The 18,234-nt window shown below is 40.0% G+C and overlaps 1 protein-coding gene across 1 annotated transcript in view; it reads right to left on the bottom strand.

Annotated features, from left to right (window-relative positions):
* Nucleotides 1–5,602: 5,602 nt before the first annotated feature.
* Nucleotides 5,603–18,234, bottom strand: part of RAD18 (RAD18 E3 ubiquitin protein ligase) — a 155,271-nt gene continuing 142,639 nt past the window's right edge. Inside the window, exon 13 of the mRNA XM_032784214.2 lies at nucleotides 5,603–5,819. Coding sequence (XP_032640105.1) covers nucleotides 5,765–5,819 — 55 coding nt within the window. The 3' untranslated portion in view covers nucleotides 5,603–5,764. The remainder of the gene's footprint in view (nucleotides 5,820–18,234) is intronic.

The raw sequence follows: 18,234 nt of genomic DNA, 5'->3' as shown, positions 1-18,234 counted from the left end.
GCAAAGGATCAGGGGAGGCTTCTTCCAAAGCCTCTTACACACCCACCTGCAGTTCAGGAGAATCTGGACCTTTGAGAGGCAAAGTGTAGACGCAACCACTGCTGGGGATATGTCCCCCCAATCTTTTAATCTCCCGCTGATAATCCCCTTTATCTGTGGGTCACTTGCTGGGATCATCTGGCTCTACCAGATTTAATCAATTCCCTACCACAGCAAGGTCCTCAGGCACAGGAAGACCTCAGTCCCTCCTCTCCTCTGCCCATGGCACATACTAGTCCAGGCATAGGCAACCTATGGCACGCGTGCCGATCCGGGGGGTTCTGTATTTTAATTTAATTTAATTTTAAATGAAGTTTCTTAAAAATTTTAAAATCCTTATTTACTTTACATACAACAATAGTTTAGTTATAAATTATAGACTTATAGAAAGAGACCTTCTAAAAACATTAAAATGTATGACCGGTACGCAAAACCTTAAATTAGAGTGAATAAATGAAGACTCGGCACACCACTTCTGAAAGGTTGCTGACCCCTGTACTAGTCTATTCTCCTGTAGGCTGCAGTACTTAGGTTTAATTTCAGTTGTTGGGTATAGTGTGTTAGTGTGAAGTCAGATTAGCTGATTAGGTGGTTCCTTCTGTCCTTAAACACCAGGACTCTAAGGAAGTTACACGTCTTGGCCATTTTCACTTCAGCTTTATTCACATGGTTGAACCTTTGAGGCAAAGTCCTTATTCTCATTTCTGCAAACCCTCCCCTAATGTGGGGAAACCCTCAGTAACTGGGAAAATGCTGTCACTATGAAACAAATTAGGGAGCAGTCTAAAATTAGCAGACAAGTGCAGGATTTCTAGATGCATCTGTTTTATGAATTTTCCTGCCTCCTACAACGTAGCCACCTTTAATTCTAACCGGTCTGAGGCCACATCAGCTATTTGGAGTCACCTACACCATTTCACAGCTGAGGACACAGAACTGCTCTTCTGTAATATGATACTCTACAGCCTGCAATAGAATTCATGTGGGAAGAGACAGATGACCATATCCAGAAATCCTGAGTCATCTTATATTGTATCCTTTTAGATAAGGATGTTAAGTTCATACCTGATATCGCTCGATTGACTGCAGTGGACTTGCACCAACCTGGCCTCATATGATCTATCAAGACCCACTTTCATAAATTCAGGAAATACAAAACCAGCATTAATGTATTTTCCAAAGACATGACCAGCTCCCTTAATCTGTTTCCACGACTTACTTCCATTTCTGACTTTGGCAATATTTACTGCATATCTCCATAATGATTTCAGTGTTGAAATGCTCAGAGCCCCCACCTCAGCTCCAGCCTTTGATTCTTTATGCTGAATTAGTCACAATTTCAGATGGAGAAACTTGTTAGTGGAAGTCTGCTGCATTGCTAATGCGTATAGAGCACTCCGGAGATGGTTTGGCAACTGAGAGGGAGAGAAAAGAAATAAAAAGACAGACAGTAGGGTCACCACACATAGGAAAAAAACAATTATTCAGCTGTCAGCCAAAAACATCTTGGAACAATCACATGGAAATGTCCTGAGAGATGACAAGCATAGAAGGCTTTTAATTTTTATGACTTATTATAGAGTATGTCGTAATCTACCTGATTTAAAAAGGGTGGAAATTTCTCAAGTGTTGGTCTAACGAAATTAATAGGAACTTTATCTTTGACTTCAGTGGAAGTAGCGTTAACTTGACACCAACAAATTACTTTCCTTTTAAGCCTCCCACATAGTCTATAGGGTTTTGGTAAACCTATTTTTTCCTTGTTAAGTAGCTGACCTTTCCTCAGAGCTTCTACCACAAAGAAAGTGTCTGGGACCACTTGCATTAAATAAGAGAATTTTTTTTCAGATGTTGCTCAACATATAGCCAGTCCATCACTACTACAAAAATGAGGTACAAGAAAAACAGGATCCCCCACATGATAATGAAAATTACTTTAACAAAAAGAAAATTGTTAAACTAAATTAATCCCCGATTCAGTTCCATTGAGTCACACCAATGATGAATTTTAGCCCAACTCAATCATCATGTATAATAGAAACAGTTCAAATGTCTTAGCAAGACTCTGTGGGAATGCATCTGCCCTTCATGTGAATTACACATCCTCTCAGTACACTTGGATCACTCCACATCCATGCAGTGGGTATAGTTTTCAGTGGTATCCATTCATATACATGTGGGAGTATGAGTAAGAATACAATTAGGAATGTCTCTAAACTCCTGCTGTATTTGTTTTGATGGAATAAATAGGCCCAAAGACACAAAGGTGTTAACATGACCCTGTCACTACCCAACATTAAAGAGTTTTAAGCAAGGTTCAGGATCTGGTATACATGGACCTTAGTACTATGGCAAACACCCCATTAAAAATCTTTTAAACCTTTTATTAACGATACAGAAAAGAAGGAAAAACAATTAAAGCATCTGACATGTAAAGTATTAAGTAAGGCTTTTATTTTGTTTCTCTTCTCGTTAGCTGGAGAGAGTTTTTAGAAGGAAACCTCCCCTATTTGGCAATGTTTTAGATGGTAAAAACTGGCCTTTGCAGGGAAAACAGAAAGTAGATGAGATGAGCTGGAGCTGTTGTATGGGGAGATTTTGGCAAACCAGTAAAGTGCCTAAAACCACTATTGCTTATTGCTAATAGCAGTTAAATTAGCAAGCTTTACTGAACCACTCTTGCTTATTGCTAAAAGTAGCCAAGTCAGCAGGCCATAAATTGGTCATGCTGTGGCCTCAGCATAACCAAGGCAGGAGGGGACACGGTTTTGGGTGCCAAAGGCAGGGCAGCTTGACCTTCCTGCTAAGAATGTTGAAATTGCTGATCCATGTATTTTAGAAAAACAGGAAGTGTGTCAATATGTGCCCCCGGGAAGGTTTGTCAAGGCCCCAAGGCATGGACACTTGTGGGGGTGGGAACATATTTGGTAAATTGATGACCATAACGAAATCTCTTGCTTGATCTTTAAAAACTGCCTGCTTAGCAAATTTTCTATCATAATGTTACTAATGTATAAATAAGAGGGAGAAGTTTGAGGTAACTGGACTTCTCAGAAGGGGCTCTTCAGAGACGCTCCCTCTGGATACATCTTGGGGTCCCCACTGGCAGACGGAAGTTTGACCAGCAGAAGCCTGTCCCGGTGCCACTCAAAGGCCACACTCAGCTCCAGTAATTATCGAGGGTTGGAGGTGTTTTACTAACCTGTTGCGGACGTGTGTAAGTGCTTGAGACTAAGTAAAGTTTAGCTTTAAGTGAAAGCACTTTTGTGTTGTCCTGTTTGTGCCAGCCATCTATTGGTCGGATGGCCGTGTCTCTCCTGATTTATTTCCTGACACCACCTCGCACAGAGTAAAAGTTACCAAGAACCCTGGGTTGAAAGAACCCTGGGTAACACTGTCTTTGCTACTATTGTTGTTAAAGACCGGTCCCATTTCCTAAAAGACAAAACAAAGCAAACACACAGGAGGGGAGAGAAAAGAACAGCAAAGGAAGAAATTGTAGCTTCTGTCTCTGGTGTTAACTCTCACTTCTGGAAAAGCACAGGCACAGCACACAGTAATATCAGCCACTCCAAAACCTGGCAAACTTGAGCATCAAGCTGTTTAGGGCACTGCTTTTAGCTGCCTCTTTCTGATCACAGGCTTACAGCAGTGGTGCTAAACCACACTCTTTTTAAACAGAAGGCAAAGGGAAAGGAACTGGAAAGGGAAAATATAAGCTGGGGAAGGAAAATGAAAGACGGGGAGAAAAGGGTGAGACAGGTATAGCTGGGTATAGTGTGTTAGTGTGACACATCCCACTCAGAGGGTATTTGGGATTTAGCCAAACCCGGTGATGGTGGTGATGTCTCTGGCCTCTCACGACATCTTTTGGGTTCAGGACAAGGGTGGCCCAGTGGTGTCACAATGCATCCTGAGGTCCCAGGAGATGGTGGCCCAGTGGTGTCACAATGCATCCTGAGGTCCCAGGAGATGGTGTGGGTGGTGATCATGACGATGAAGCTTGCTTCTTCCTATTCTCCCATCTTTCAAGCAGCCAGCATTTTTGGTTGGTAGTTTTTGTGTCTACCCCAAAAAAGTATTTTATTTAAGGACTCCAAAAGGTGAGTGATGGGTGGAATAGCCCATCCCCTCATTATTTTGCCCACCAATTAGACCTAATTTTCAACACATCAATTTTGGTCCACTGATTTCCAGTCCCACACTTCTCTTGTTTATCAGGCATGTTTTTAACACAGCCCTTGATTTATATCAAGAGGCCTTTTTTGTTTGGATTCAGTCAGTCTGTCTGCCTTTTGCACCTTTTCCCATTAACATTTGTAGTTATAGGTTATTGTGACATTTTATGAACTTTCACTCACTTCTTAAAATTGAGCTCACATTTAGGGTAAATTTGCAGGCCTGGTTATTGCAACTGTCTCTAGCCCATAAAGTATGACTTTAGAATATCATTAGATGATGCTCATAATTAGTTGGTAAATTGTAGAGTAAGTCAAATGACACAATCGGGCATGCTCCAAGGACAGAGAGGAGCCCACACAACATGACATTCTATTACCATAAGACTGTGTATCAGTTAATTAGAATGGTTTCAAAAATTGTCCTAGTACCTGTTTATGTCACATATTCCCATGCATCAGAAGAGCTAGTACCATCTGTCATCTATCTAGGTACTTACATGGCTCTCATTTTCAGTAATGCGTTGAGGCACATGTGCATTAGTCAGCCTTGAAAATTTTTCAGAATTGCCTTAAATAGTTAAATAAATTTATCTCCGTATTGTTGTACTTCCCAACACTTGATAAATTGGAATATCTAGGGGATACTGCAACTGCTGGCAGGCAGCCTTCTCTGGCTATCTAATTTAAAACCAGAATGATTTTAAAGCTAAGCACTAGAGCCTACCACAATATTTTCAACAAAATGTATATTCATCAAAATATGCTGCTTTGTAGAGATGTATCACTTTCAATGGGAAAGTTTCTGAGGCTCAGGGTCAACTCTGTGGTAACTTTGCACTCGAGAGAGATGGAACCAAATCGAAAACCTGAACTTGTTGATCTGAAAACAGATGTTTCACCACAATTCCGTTTCATGAAAAAGACTGAAGGGTTGTTTGTGAGGTTTTTTCCCATTCCCATCCGGAACAAAAACAAATTTCTAATGGTCAAAAGTTATGAAATGGAATAGTCCTCCTCTGGCCAGCTCTAGGAAGTACTGGGCAAACGGAGGCCCTGATTTGGCAATGCAATCCTGCTAGCACTGCTGCCTACAGATTTCTACAGAATCCTGCAGATTTCAAGGGCACTTTTACAAATGTTCTCAAATAAATAGGTCTTCATGGTTTCTATGGAAATTTCAAAGCACACATTATGACTCCACACCTCTGAGGAAGGTCAATAGTACTATTTAAGCCTGTCTCTGGTAGCGGAAACTGAAATAATGAAAAGTTTAGTGACTTATCCAACCTCATGTAGCTAGGAATGGTTGAAAATGTTCTTTTGAAACTGTTTTCCTACGTAAAATTGTGTTTTGGACTAAACTAAAATTTTCATTTAAAGAGGACTTTTTTCACCAAAAATTTTGATTATTCATCAAAAAACTGAATGCTTGAACAGTGAAATATTTCGATACTGAAAATGTGCCACAGTGGCTCTTGGATGTTGTAGTTCAAGGGCCTCCTGTTTCCATTTTCTCTCTGTAGGCCAGATTCCACAGCTAGACTTCATCTCCCAGGATGAATTGTGGCCATGTGATTTCCACAATGAACAGACTCCCCTCTATAAGAGGCGAAACAACAGAGGTGAATGATGAAAGAGTTAGTCTAACTAGGGAGCCCAACATACAGAGGATCAGGGAAGCACAAAGCATCCTAACTACAACGCCCATGAAGTATCCGGTGGCATTTCAGAATCAAACGGCTATGGTTTTGGGGTGAAGTTTTGGATTTTGATTTTTTACTGAAAACTTGACATTTCCCCATCTTTTGATGAGCTGTAGACAACGGATCACTGACAGAGCTAAAAATAAAACAGGCATTCTAACTCCCAGTTCCTTGCAATTACTACTTTAAAAAGCACTCTGTTGGCTGGTAATAGGATTTATTAACCAATGCACAAGCACAATATATGAATGATGTAAGGATGATACAACAGGGATTTTGAAAAGCAGCATTTGCACAGAGTTGCTTCATTTGGAGTCCAACATTTCTAGCAACTACTGAAACTGATCCAGCTATTCTGCAGTCTGCTCCTTGCAAATTCAAAAACCTGCTTATTTACATTTTTAAGTGCTCTGACCAACATTCTCTCAGTACATGCACAAAATATTAAAATAGTGATTAAAGTAAAAAATCCACAGAATTTGCTCATTTGCAACTAGGCATTTTCCCAAGAAGCCCTAATCATGCTGTCACTCCTTGAAAAATATAGCAAGTTTGGAAAGAATTTGATAACACTTAATTTTAGATCAGCTCTGGGCACTGCTGATTGTACACAGGGTGCCTAGAAGAAGGTTAGAGACTGCAAACTGCTTTGCCCCATAAAATGCAGGGAATATGTGATGTAAATTTATTCGAAGAGACTGCACTCTTTACACTGTTCCATTTAAAGCAATATCTTGACCATATTTCCTTTTAAAAACTCTCTCTTTTCCTGTTTCACAACCTAAATCATCTCAATCAGAAATAAACTCCCTAGATTAGCAACAGAGAACAAAAGAAAACTTTTGAAGCATCTTTTAAGTGCATTTTAGGGGTCTACACAGATCAAGTGTGGTCCATTATCAGGGCCTGCTGGGATAACACTTGTCAAACAAAGTTATTCAAATTAATCTGGACTCTTGAAATATTAGAGCCAAAACAACTAACACAGCTTTCAAGGGGAATGCAATATAATTAAAGAACCATACATGTGAAGCACCTAGGCCCGCTGCCATTATCCTCAATTATGGACCAGGACCCCATTGTACTAAGCGTTGAATAAAAATATCTTGACCTATATGATCTTAATATGCTTCAGGCCTGATCTGCCTCCGTTGGGTCCAGAATTGGGTCCTTAATATAATTATTTTCCCTTTTCTCTATTTTTCACAGCTCTTTTGTTTTAATTTGCTCTCCCTTTGGATTTCATCCCAAGAAACACCAAGAAACCTGCAAGTCCCACTGAATTCAATGGACATTTCTAGGGTGACCAGACATCCCAATAAAATTGGGATTGTCCCGATTTTGAGGAGTTTGTCCTGTGTCCCAACCAGAGTATGGTCAGGATGCCATTTGTCCTCATATTTTGTTTCCTGGTCTTTGGCAGCAATTCAGCAGAGAGTCCTTCAGTCTTCGGTGATATTTCAGCGGCGGGTGCTTCTGTCTTTGGCAGCAAGGTTTATTATCCCCTGCCGAAATACCGTCGAAGACCATCTGCGACTGAAGGGCTCTCCACTGAATTGCTGCTGAACTTCTGGATGGGTGAGTGTAAAAAACAACAACAACAACAAGCGCTCCTCCCTGCGGCGGTCCCAATATTTTCCCCTTAACAGCTGGTCACCCTAGACATTTCATCCTGTCTTCCTTAATGGTAGATTCTATTTTATTTCCCAGAAAATGACACTGACTATATAGCAAACAGGATCCCCCTCCTCCCTTGTTAAGGAAACATGCTTACCTATGAATGAAAGAAACATTTATCTTGCAATGTTTGTGAGTAGCCATATTTTGCTGCTCTTAGGACTATATAAGAACATAAGAACAGCCGTACCGGGTCAGACCAAAGGTCCATCTAGCCCAGTATCTGTCTACCGACAGTGGCCAATGCCAGGTGCCCTAGAGGGAGTGAAGCTAACAGGCAATGATCAAGTGACCCACTCCTGCCATTCATCTCCATCCTCTGATGAACAGAGGCTAGGGACACCATTCTTTACCCTTCCTGGCTAATAGCCATTTATGGACTTAGCCACCAGGAATTTATCCAGTTCCCTTTTAAACATTGTTATAGTCCCAGGCCTTCACAATCCTCCTCAGGTAAGGATTCCACAAGTTGACTGTGCGCTGTGTGAAGAAGAACTTCGTTTTATTTGTTTTAAACCTGCTACTATTAATTCATTTGGTGACCCTAGTTCTTGTATTATGGGAATAAGTAAATAACTTTTCCTTATCCACTTTCTCCACATCACTCATGATTTTATATACCTCTATCATATCCCCCTTAGTCTCCTCTTTTCCAAGCTGAAAAGGCCTAGCCTCTTTAATCTTTCCTCGTATGGGACCCTCTCCAAACCCCTAATCATTTTAGTTGCCCTTTCTGAACCTTTTCTAGTGCTAGAATATCTTTTTTGAGGTGAGGAGACCACATCTGTACACAGTATTCGAGATGTGGGCGTACCATGGATTATATAAAGGCAATAATATATTCTCAGTCTTATTCTCTATCCCTTTTTAATTTGATTCCTAACATCCTGTTTGCTTTTTTGACCGCCTCTGCCCACTGCGTGGACATCTTCAGAGAACTATCCATGATGACGCCAAGATCTTTTTCCTGACTCGTTGTAGCTAAATTAGCCCCCATCATATTGTATGTATAGTTGAGGGTTATTTTTTCCAATGTGCATTACTTTACATTTATCCACATTAAATTTCATTTGCCATTTTGTTGCCCAATCACTTAGTTTTGTGAGATCTTTTTGAAGTTCTTCACAATCTGCTTTGGTCTTAACTATCTTGAGTAGTTTAGTATCATCTGCAAACTTTGCCATCTCACTGTTTACCCCTTTCTCCAGATTCATTTATGAATAAATTGAATAGGATTGGTCCTAGGACTGACCCTTGGGAACACCACTAGTTACCCTCTCCATTCTGAGAATTTACCATTTCCTACCCTTTGTTCCCTGTCTTTTAACCAGTTCTCAATCCATGAAAGGACCTTCCCTTTCATCCCATGACAGCTTAATTTACGTAAGAGCCTTTGGTGAGGGACCTTGTCAAAGGCTTTCTGGAAATCTAAGTACACTGTGTACACTGGATCCCCCTTGTCCACATGTTTGTTGACTCCTTCAAAGAACTCTAATAGATTAGTAAGACACGATTTCCCTTTATAGATACTATGTTGACTATTGCTCAACAGTTTATGTTTTTCTATGTGTCTGACAATTTTATTCTTAACTATTATTTTGACTAATTTGGCCGGTACTGACATTAGACTTACCAGTCTGTAATTGCCGGGACCACCTCTAGAGCCCTTTTTAAATATTGGCGTTATATTAGCTAACTTCCAGTCATTGGGTACTGAAGCTGATTTAAAGGACAGGTTACAAACCTTAGCTAATAGTTCCGCAACTTCACATTTGAGTTCTTTCAGAACTCTTGGGTGAATGCCATCTAGTCCCGATGATCAACTATTGTCTGCACATGTTGCCAGTGGTTAAAATTCAGAAGTAGATAGATGAAATAATAGCACAGTGAAAAAGGTCAAATTTCAATATTCACAGAGAATGATCACATAAGTAGATAGGAGAACCACTCCATATTCATGAAGTACTGATTGATTTTCTATTAAAATAGAAATTTGACTAGCACTCAACTCCTCGTTAACATTCAGTCTTAGGCGTTATTAAATGAAATTACACCTAAAAATCAAAATTTGAAAAATAGTTACTTCCTTATCTCTGTGATTAACTGCACAAGTGATTCAGTGTTAACTCAGTAAACTCATCAGGTTGTAATAGCCACATGTTCTCAACAGCATATCTGTCCTTAAGATTTATTTCCCATCTGAAATTAATTGTCATGAATGTGCCTGTTTTATAGATGTATTTCTATTGCTCCATGACATTGCTATGGGTCTCAGAATTTGTGGTGCAATTATTCCCTTCACTCATATCATCATTATAAAATTCTTTATTATCTGTGTTCTGACTGCCACATTGTGCAGTAGATGGGTCACTATCTCCAGTCAACTGGACTGTGCTTCTCTTTAGGTTGGTGGAAAATTTTCCACTGAAACTATTTTTTGGATGTAAAATTGGGGTTTTGCCTAATGAAATTTTTTGTGTGTGAAAAGTGTCTGATTGTTCATGAAAAAAAATGGTTTTTCATTAAAAAACCATAAAGCCCAAAAACCAAAATATTTTGGCCAAAGCACAAAATATTTAGATTTAGATGTGCCACTGTGGAGCCTCGTGGGAGTTGTAGTTTGGGTGCCTCATTCTCCTACATTCCTTTAGAGGCTCCACAGGTGGACTTCATCTGCCATGGATGCATTACAGCCATGGGACTCCCATGGTGCACTGCCTCCCCGCATAGAAAGAGAAGATTTGGCACTGAAAATTCTTGTGCACATAGAAAACAAGCCCTATTTTTAACCATCAATTTGGAACAGAAAATTACTTTGGGCCTCCATTTTCATGTGTGATGATTCTAATGATTTAGAAGGGTTTTTTGTGTTGGGGTTGTTTTTTTGTTTTGTTTTGTTTTTGGACTATTTACAGTAAATTGGTCACATCATATTTTAATAATAAAGCTTTAAAGAAAACTCTTTTGGTAGGAGAATTTTGATTATCATCTCACCTTTTCTTTGTCTTCTTTTCCTATAACTTGAAAATTTATATTTATTAAAACCTCTACAACTTGCTTTCTGCACTTTAAAACTTTCAGACCTCCACAAAATCTCTTGCAAAGGGTTCATTGAAAAAAATGAAATCAAAGTTGTTAGCAGTCTGTGTCACTGATACATTATTATCTGCTCTAGGTTTCAACATTTAATATCTTCAGCAATAGAAGTTTGGCATTTGAATTTTTTTGATGATAAATCTTTGGCATCTGACAATTACATTGATAAATCTTGCCATCACAGAAGTTTAGATGTGAACGCTTTTGCCGGAGAAACATGCTTACAAACATTTTAGTGCTTTCAATAACAAAACTTTTTCTAGGACAATCCATCCCTGTGAATAGATTAGGGTGGAGAATGCTATCAATGTACGCAGGAAAAAAAGTTATTTTATGGTTATAAACATCTATCTATTCAGGAGCTTTTATGGCCTTATCCCTGTAGTATCTGAGCACTTCTCAGTCATTATTAATGAATTTTATCCTCAAACTGCTCCTGCCGGGTAGGCAGGGCCGGCTCCAGGCACCAGCCAAGCAAGCTAGTGCTTGGGGCGGCAGATTCTAAGGGTTGGCATTCCGTCCAATCTGAGGGCGGCGTGGACGCCCTTTTTTTTTTTTTGTTCGCTGCTCTGGCTGCCCTGTAGGGGGCAGCAGTGCGGAGGAGGGGAGCGCCTTGCTGGGAGCTGGCTGCGCGCTCCGTCTGCCCCAGCCGGTATCAGGTCTGCAGCAAGCCCGGCAGCCCGTGTCCTTTCCTCCACGCTGACCAGAGCGGTGCGGAGCCCTCCTGGCAAGCGGTGCAGCGGGAGGGGCCGAGTGATGAGCGTCCTGGCTGAAGGAAGCCCTGGCCACCCCCCTTCTCTCTCTCTTTCCCCTCCACTCCCTCCCCCTCCCCCCTGCTAGCCAGGGTGCGCATTCCACTGCCCGGGGCATGTCTGCAGCACAGGGAGTCCCGCTAGCCGAAAGTTTGCACCCTGGCTCCAGATGCCCTGCAGGTTTTTTTTTTGCTTGGGGTGGCAAAAAAGCCAGAGCTGGCCTTGCGGATAGGGAGGTGTTATCCCCATTTTACAAATGAGGAACTGAAGCACAGGATAGATTATGAGATTTACTCAAGGTCATATAGGAAGTCTGGGTTGGAATTAATTCCAAATCTCATGAATCCCAGTCCAGATCATCCCTTCCCTACTCCTGCATCATTACCCATCCCACACAGAGCACGTCACGGCATGCTGAGGACATTACAGACTTTTTACAAAAGCTGCAACCATGCTATATATTAAATCTAGAAGTGTCTTGAAAACAACAATCACATCCATTTGGAGTACTTAGTCAACAAAATTCACCATTGCTCAGTGGCGTCAAAAATCAGACAGAATCTTCTTGGTAATGTTTTGGGTTCTAGCATCAACTGAAAGATTATATTGTCTATTTTAAATAGATTAAACAAAAAGCTAATGAGAAATACCTGTTCACAACTCCATGAGCTGTAAGTGGAAACGCTACATGATTCATGGCAGTGAGCTGAAAATCTTTCCTCTTAATGAGCAAAGAAGTTCCCAAAAGCTTCTAAATAGGACGCTGCATACATATTAGAAAATCATTTTGTTATGCCAAAAGTGAGCAGAGTTTTGGAAGTTAGTTTCTCCTGCCTAAAATGTGCTTTTCATAATGTATGTTTGATGGGAGAGATATGAAGACTAACAACACTTTTGGCAGCAAAAATTAAGAGTCCAAAAATCCATCTATCGGTCAAAAACATTATTTCAAAGATTGCTGTTCCTAATGACAGGAATCTAGAAATTTAGCAGCCTCTATGCAACAGCCAATGGTAAGCCATCATGCTATCCCTAATCTTAGCCATTATTAAATTATGTGAGAGTATTACGCATAGATCGTAACTCTGATCCTTTACTATTCTCTCCCGAAAAGACAGTATTGTTTCAGTTCCATTAAGACAGTCTTATATAACTCTGTCCCAGTTTCAGAGTAATATAACTTGTGTTTGTAAAGAATTTAATACATAACATTGATGACAATACATCTACATCTGATACATTAACTAAGTAGCATCTCCATCCTCAAATCCACAGGTAATGAGACAATTACCAAAAAAGCACCACAACATTTCTATCTGTGCATTTATTTTATAAGTGCAGCATTTGAAATACTCCAAAGCAAGAGGAATAGGTTTAGACAGCATCAACAGATACACACACAACTGAAACAGTGCTCTTAATGTCATATTTATCATACCGGTGGTTGGAAATACATTGCGCACACAGCTCCAGACAAACTGGAAGAACTTTCCCACATAGCATGAGAAGAGATTAATTGTTTTCAGGACATCAGGAATAAAGCCTTTTCCATACTTACCACAAATCCCTCATATATAGATGGTACTGCCAGCATTCCAACACAACACGCAAAGGCAACTTCAGTGGAAAGAAGTTAAGATATTCAAACAATATACAGTAGCTTTATCTTTCTAAACCAATTACTTAGCATTGACAACTACTTCTGGTTACCCAATAATGGCATTAAGGCTGTAGACGTCTCCCGGTGCTGACCAGCTAATATGTTTTAAAGGGACCCAACTGACTATACTAGTTTTCAAAAACACTAGCTAATACATATTGGTGAAAACGTGTTAGCTACCGTATTCTTAAACATTAGCTATTTTCCTTGTCTAGACATGACCTTAGTGAAAATCTCTTCATTGTACAGACTATTTAATTATTCATTTCATTTAAGCAGTAATCACTTTGTGCACAACACTTATAACAGATGTTCTCCCTCTGTACTCTGCAATATTTTCTTTGAATGCTGTAGTATTTAGTCACCAACAACCACCAGAGTTTTCTCTGACAGGTCACGCTTTGAAAATGTTTTTGAAGAAGGATCTTCTTTCTAACACACTGTATAGGATCTTCTTCCAAAATACCTTTCAAATTAGCATGAGGGAGGCAGGGCTTCAGGGTTGTTTTAGTAATAATGAAAAATTGTTACAAGGAATTCCAGTGAAAAAGCTACTGGGATTTTTTTTCTAATACACGAATGAAAAGGTCACCTTTCAATCAGTAAGGCTATGTCTACACTGCAGTTAGACACCCACAGCTGGTCCCTGCCAGCTGACTTGGGCTTGCACTATGGGGCTGTTTAATTGCAGTGTAGATGTTCAGGGTCCGGCTTTGGAACCCTCCCACCTTGCAAGGTCCTAGAGCCCAGGCTCCAGCCCAAGCCCAAAAGTCTACACTGTAATTAAACAGTCCCTTAGTCCAAGACCCGTGAGCCCCAGTCCACTGGCATGGGCCAGCCGCAAGCTTTTAATTGCAGTGTAGGTATACCCTAAGATGTGTAGAAGAATGTGGTCCTAAGCATTCTAAATCACGCAGCTTAAACTATGCTTTGAAAAACCCACTGCCTGACAGTAGTAGAGGCTTTCTGGGAACCGAACACTACATTCTAACATCTCCCAACATATGGATTCACCAGTAAACGTACTAACAAATGAGTTTTACACCATATCAGTCGATATTTTTTGACCTAGTACCTGTACGATACAGTGCACATTCTACCACAGCAGTAAAAAAAACAAAAAAAGCAAAAAAACCTCAACTTTGGAAAGTGACTCTGGCATCACAATGGTTTACCAATTATTTTAGCATTTTCTTTAAACTATTTTTATACTGCACCAGGACCATATTATGGCAGCATCACTGTAATATTATAGAATGGGTGTAAGAATTTTGCTTAATTTTCTTCCATTTGCTATTGGATATCTTAATGAAGGATCTATTTAGATTGGTATAGTTTCAGTAGGCCTCATTGGATGTTCTCTAGATAACGCAGAGGGTGTGGAGGCAGCTTTTAATGTGAATGGACGGACCACCCAAAAAAGCACATTGCAACAGAAAAAGGTGAGTTGTTTCCATAAAAGGATGCTTGAGTGTGAATAAAGAGGGAATGTGTCATGTATGGGTCAAGATGGCAGATGACTGTGATGTGCTGCTTTTAGTTCTATGGTGGGGGGCAAGTGCGTAAATGAAACACTGTGAAAGATGCCACAATCACAAGCATAGCCAATATAACTAGAGGTACACGCTTCCACCTACAGTGCCACAGCAGTGTGCCTCAGCCCTCACATGGAGGAGATAACGCCAGGAACGAAGACATAGTTTCCATGTCCCGTCAATGCTTGACTTCTCTACCTAGATTGTCAACAAGAATATCCATTGCGACGGGCATGGAATTCACACAGATAACCCAAGCCATCAGACAGGAATGATTTTAGGTTTCTAAGAACCTATGCCATATATCCCATTACCAATTCCCAGAGTCAGACAGTCCCTCTAATTCTATTTTCTGGTTACTGTGTCTATGGTAACAGCTCGTAGAAAGATAAGGTTATCCCCCAAAAGCCAAAAATTAACTTAGACTTAACTTTCTAAAAGCCAAGAGTTGCAGCTAGCTTTCATTTCCACATCCACTGAAGGATGTAATTTGCATAGTTTGGATATAAAAAAAAATTGGAAGGTGTTCACCAAGATTAAGCTATTATTAGGATAAAATAGCAATCTAATGTGCATTTTATGAGTTTTTGGTATAAAACTAAAAGAAACCAAAAAACAAATTCTTAATGGGCCTGGTGCTGTCCGAACCAACACCCTGCAAGATCATATGATGATGGAAAGCCAAACGAGTACCCTGGAAAGATGAGATCATAAACATTAGGTTCATGGGATCTCTGACAATGAGAAAGGAGCAGACCTTATTGCAGCAATTATGAATATACTGGGGAATACATTGAATTCCACCTCATCACATTGGGAAGCAACCTGTCCATCAAATGATCAATCATGCATCAACACTCTATAGAATATATGTAGATTGTATGATTCTTTATTGGTCTGATCCAAAACATATGGAGTACTGATTTGGGAGGATTCCCATTAATTTCAGTGGGCTTGGGATGAAGTTGGGAAAGATGAGGATTAATATTAAAATTGAAAGGTGGATAAGGAACTGGTTAAAGGGGAGACTACAATGGGTAATACTGAAAGGTGAACTGTCAGGCTGGAAGGGAGGTTACTAGTGGGAGGTTACCTCAGGGATCCGGTTTTGGGGACCAAAACCTTATTTAATCTTTTTTATTACCTGACCTTGGCACAAAAAGTGGAATGCTGCTAATAAAGTATTGCAGATGCACACAAAGCTGGAGCATTGCCAATAACAGAGAAGGACCCGGGATATCATACAGGAGCGATCTGGATGACCTTTGTAAACTGGAGTAATAGTAATAGGATGAAATTTAATAGTGAAAAGTGCAAAGGTCATAGCATTAGGGATTATAACAAAGAATTTTTTAGTTATAAATGGTGGGACACATCAGTTTGGAAGTAACAGAGGAGAAGATGGACCCTGGAGTAATTGGTTGGTCACAGGATGACTATGAGCCGCCATGTGATATGGCTGTTGAAAGCTAATGCGTCTTGAGGATGCATTCAGGCGGGTATTTCCAGCTAGAAGATAAGGAGGTGTTGTAGTACCGTTATACAAGGCACTGGTGAGTCCTCATCTGGAAAGTTGTGTGCAGTTTGGTTCTCCCTGTTTTAAGAAGGATGAATTCAAACTGGAAAGGTACAGAGAAGGGCTACTAGGATGATCCGAGGAATGGAAAACCTGTCTTATGAAAGGAGACTCAAAGAGCTTGGCTTGTTTAGCCTAACCAAAACAAGGCTGAAGGGAGATATGGTTGCTCTTTATAAATATATCAGAGGGATACGTATCAGGGAGGGAGAGGAATTATTTAAGCTTAGTACCAATGTGGACACAAGAACAAATGGATATAAATTGGACACTAGGAAGTTTGGACTTGAAATTAGATGAAGGTTTCTAACTATTAGAGGAGTGAAGTTCTGAAATTGCCTTACAAGGGGAGTAGTGGAGGCAAAAGACATACCTGGCTTCAAGACTAAGCTTGAGAAGTTTATGAAGGGGATGGTATGCTGGGATAGCTTAATTTTGGCAATTAATTAATCTTTGATTATTAGCAGGTAAATATGCCCAATGGTCTGTGATGGGATGTTAGATGGGGTGGGATCTGAGTTACTACAGAAAATTCTTTGCTGGTGTCTGGCTGGTGAGTCTTGCCCACATGCTCAGGGTTTAGCTGATTGCCATATTTGGGGTAAGGAAAGAATTTTCCTCCAGGGAAGATTGGCAGAGGCCCCGGAGGTTTTTCGCCTTCCTCTGCAGCGTGGGGCATGGGTCACTTGCTGGAGGATTCTCTGCACCTTGAGGTCTTTAAAACATGAATTGAGGACCTCAGTAACTCAGACATAGGTTAGAGGTTTGTTACAGGAGTGGGTGGGTGAGATTCTGTGGCCTGCATTGTGCAGGAGGTCAGACTAGATGATCATAATGATCCCTTCTGATGTCAAAATCTATGAGGAAAAATGATGGCAAGGAAATTCCAGTCCTATTTTCAGAGTTAGAAAATTGGAATTTCATCCATATTATAATCATGGTCTTCATAACTGGAAGGTGTTTTATGAAAGGGAAAGTAAGGCTGAAAATTTCAGATCCAATGGCAAAAAAGGGACTTGGGACAAGCTAGATTCACACACAAATAGATTGCTTTATCCTGCTGGCCAGTAGGTCCACCATGAAGATCAGAAATTGCTCACTTTCTTTCATGATCCCTATTGAGTGGCTAAGATGATAAAAGTCAAAGACAAAAGCTTCAGACCTAACAGAACCTTTGCGATGCTCCCTGAGATTTGCTTCTTTCTCATGTCTTAGAAGTTAATGTCACTGAGTTTATGGATGATATTGTGTTTCATTTGTAACTGAATTTAACTGATTTAACACTGCCACTCTAGAAAGTTGTGTGCGTTTCTTAGTGGTAGGGATGTTAAGTTTCAGCACTGGTCATAAATAATTCACTTTGACCAATAGAATAGTTAAAGAGATGGAAAGTAAAATTTGAATTAAATTAATTGAAATTGAAATTACAGTTAAATTGCCTTTTATTACAGGCAAACAGTAAGTTTAATGTTTTCCAGAAAATGTATTAAAATCTTACTGCCTGTCCTACCCAGGGACCAATAGAAGTTGGGACCCACCTGATACTCAAGGATTTCCTGCTCCCATTAGTGAACTATTGTAGCGAATTACAATAATGACCAGAAACACTCCATTGGAAGATGTAGAGTTGGATTTTCAAACGCACAGAATGCAGCTGCCACTAAAGTCAATATTAAAATTCTAGTTGACTTTACTGGCAGCAGCATTAGGCCAATGCTCAGTGTATTCAGGCAAGAATACAACTCAGTGTATTCAGGCAACTCAGTGTATTCAGGCAAGAATACAACTAGCATTGCTATAAATGTTATAAAATACTACTGATAGTTAATCATACAGTAATAACTATGTCCACTGGATCCCCCTTGTCCACGTTGGTTGACCCCTTCAAAGAACTCTAACAGATTAGTAAGACACGATTTCCCTTTATAGATACTATGTTGACTATTGCTCAACAGTTTATGTTTTTCTATGTTTCTGATAATTTTATTCTTAACTATTGTTTTGACTAATTTGCC

The sequence above is a fragment of the Chelonoidis abingdonii genome, chromosome 17, assembly GCF_003597395.2.
Source record: "Chelonoidis abingdonii isolate Lonesome George chromosome 17, CheloAbing_2.0, whole genome shotgun sequence".
In the NCBI taxonomy this organism is placed as follows: domain Eukaryota; kingdom Metazoa; phylum Chordata; order Testudines; family Testudinidae; genus Chelonoidis; species Chelonoidis abingdonii.
The sequence above is the reverse complement of the archived record's forward strand: the minus strand, read 5'-3'. Positions and strand labels throughout refer to the sequence as shown.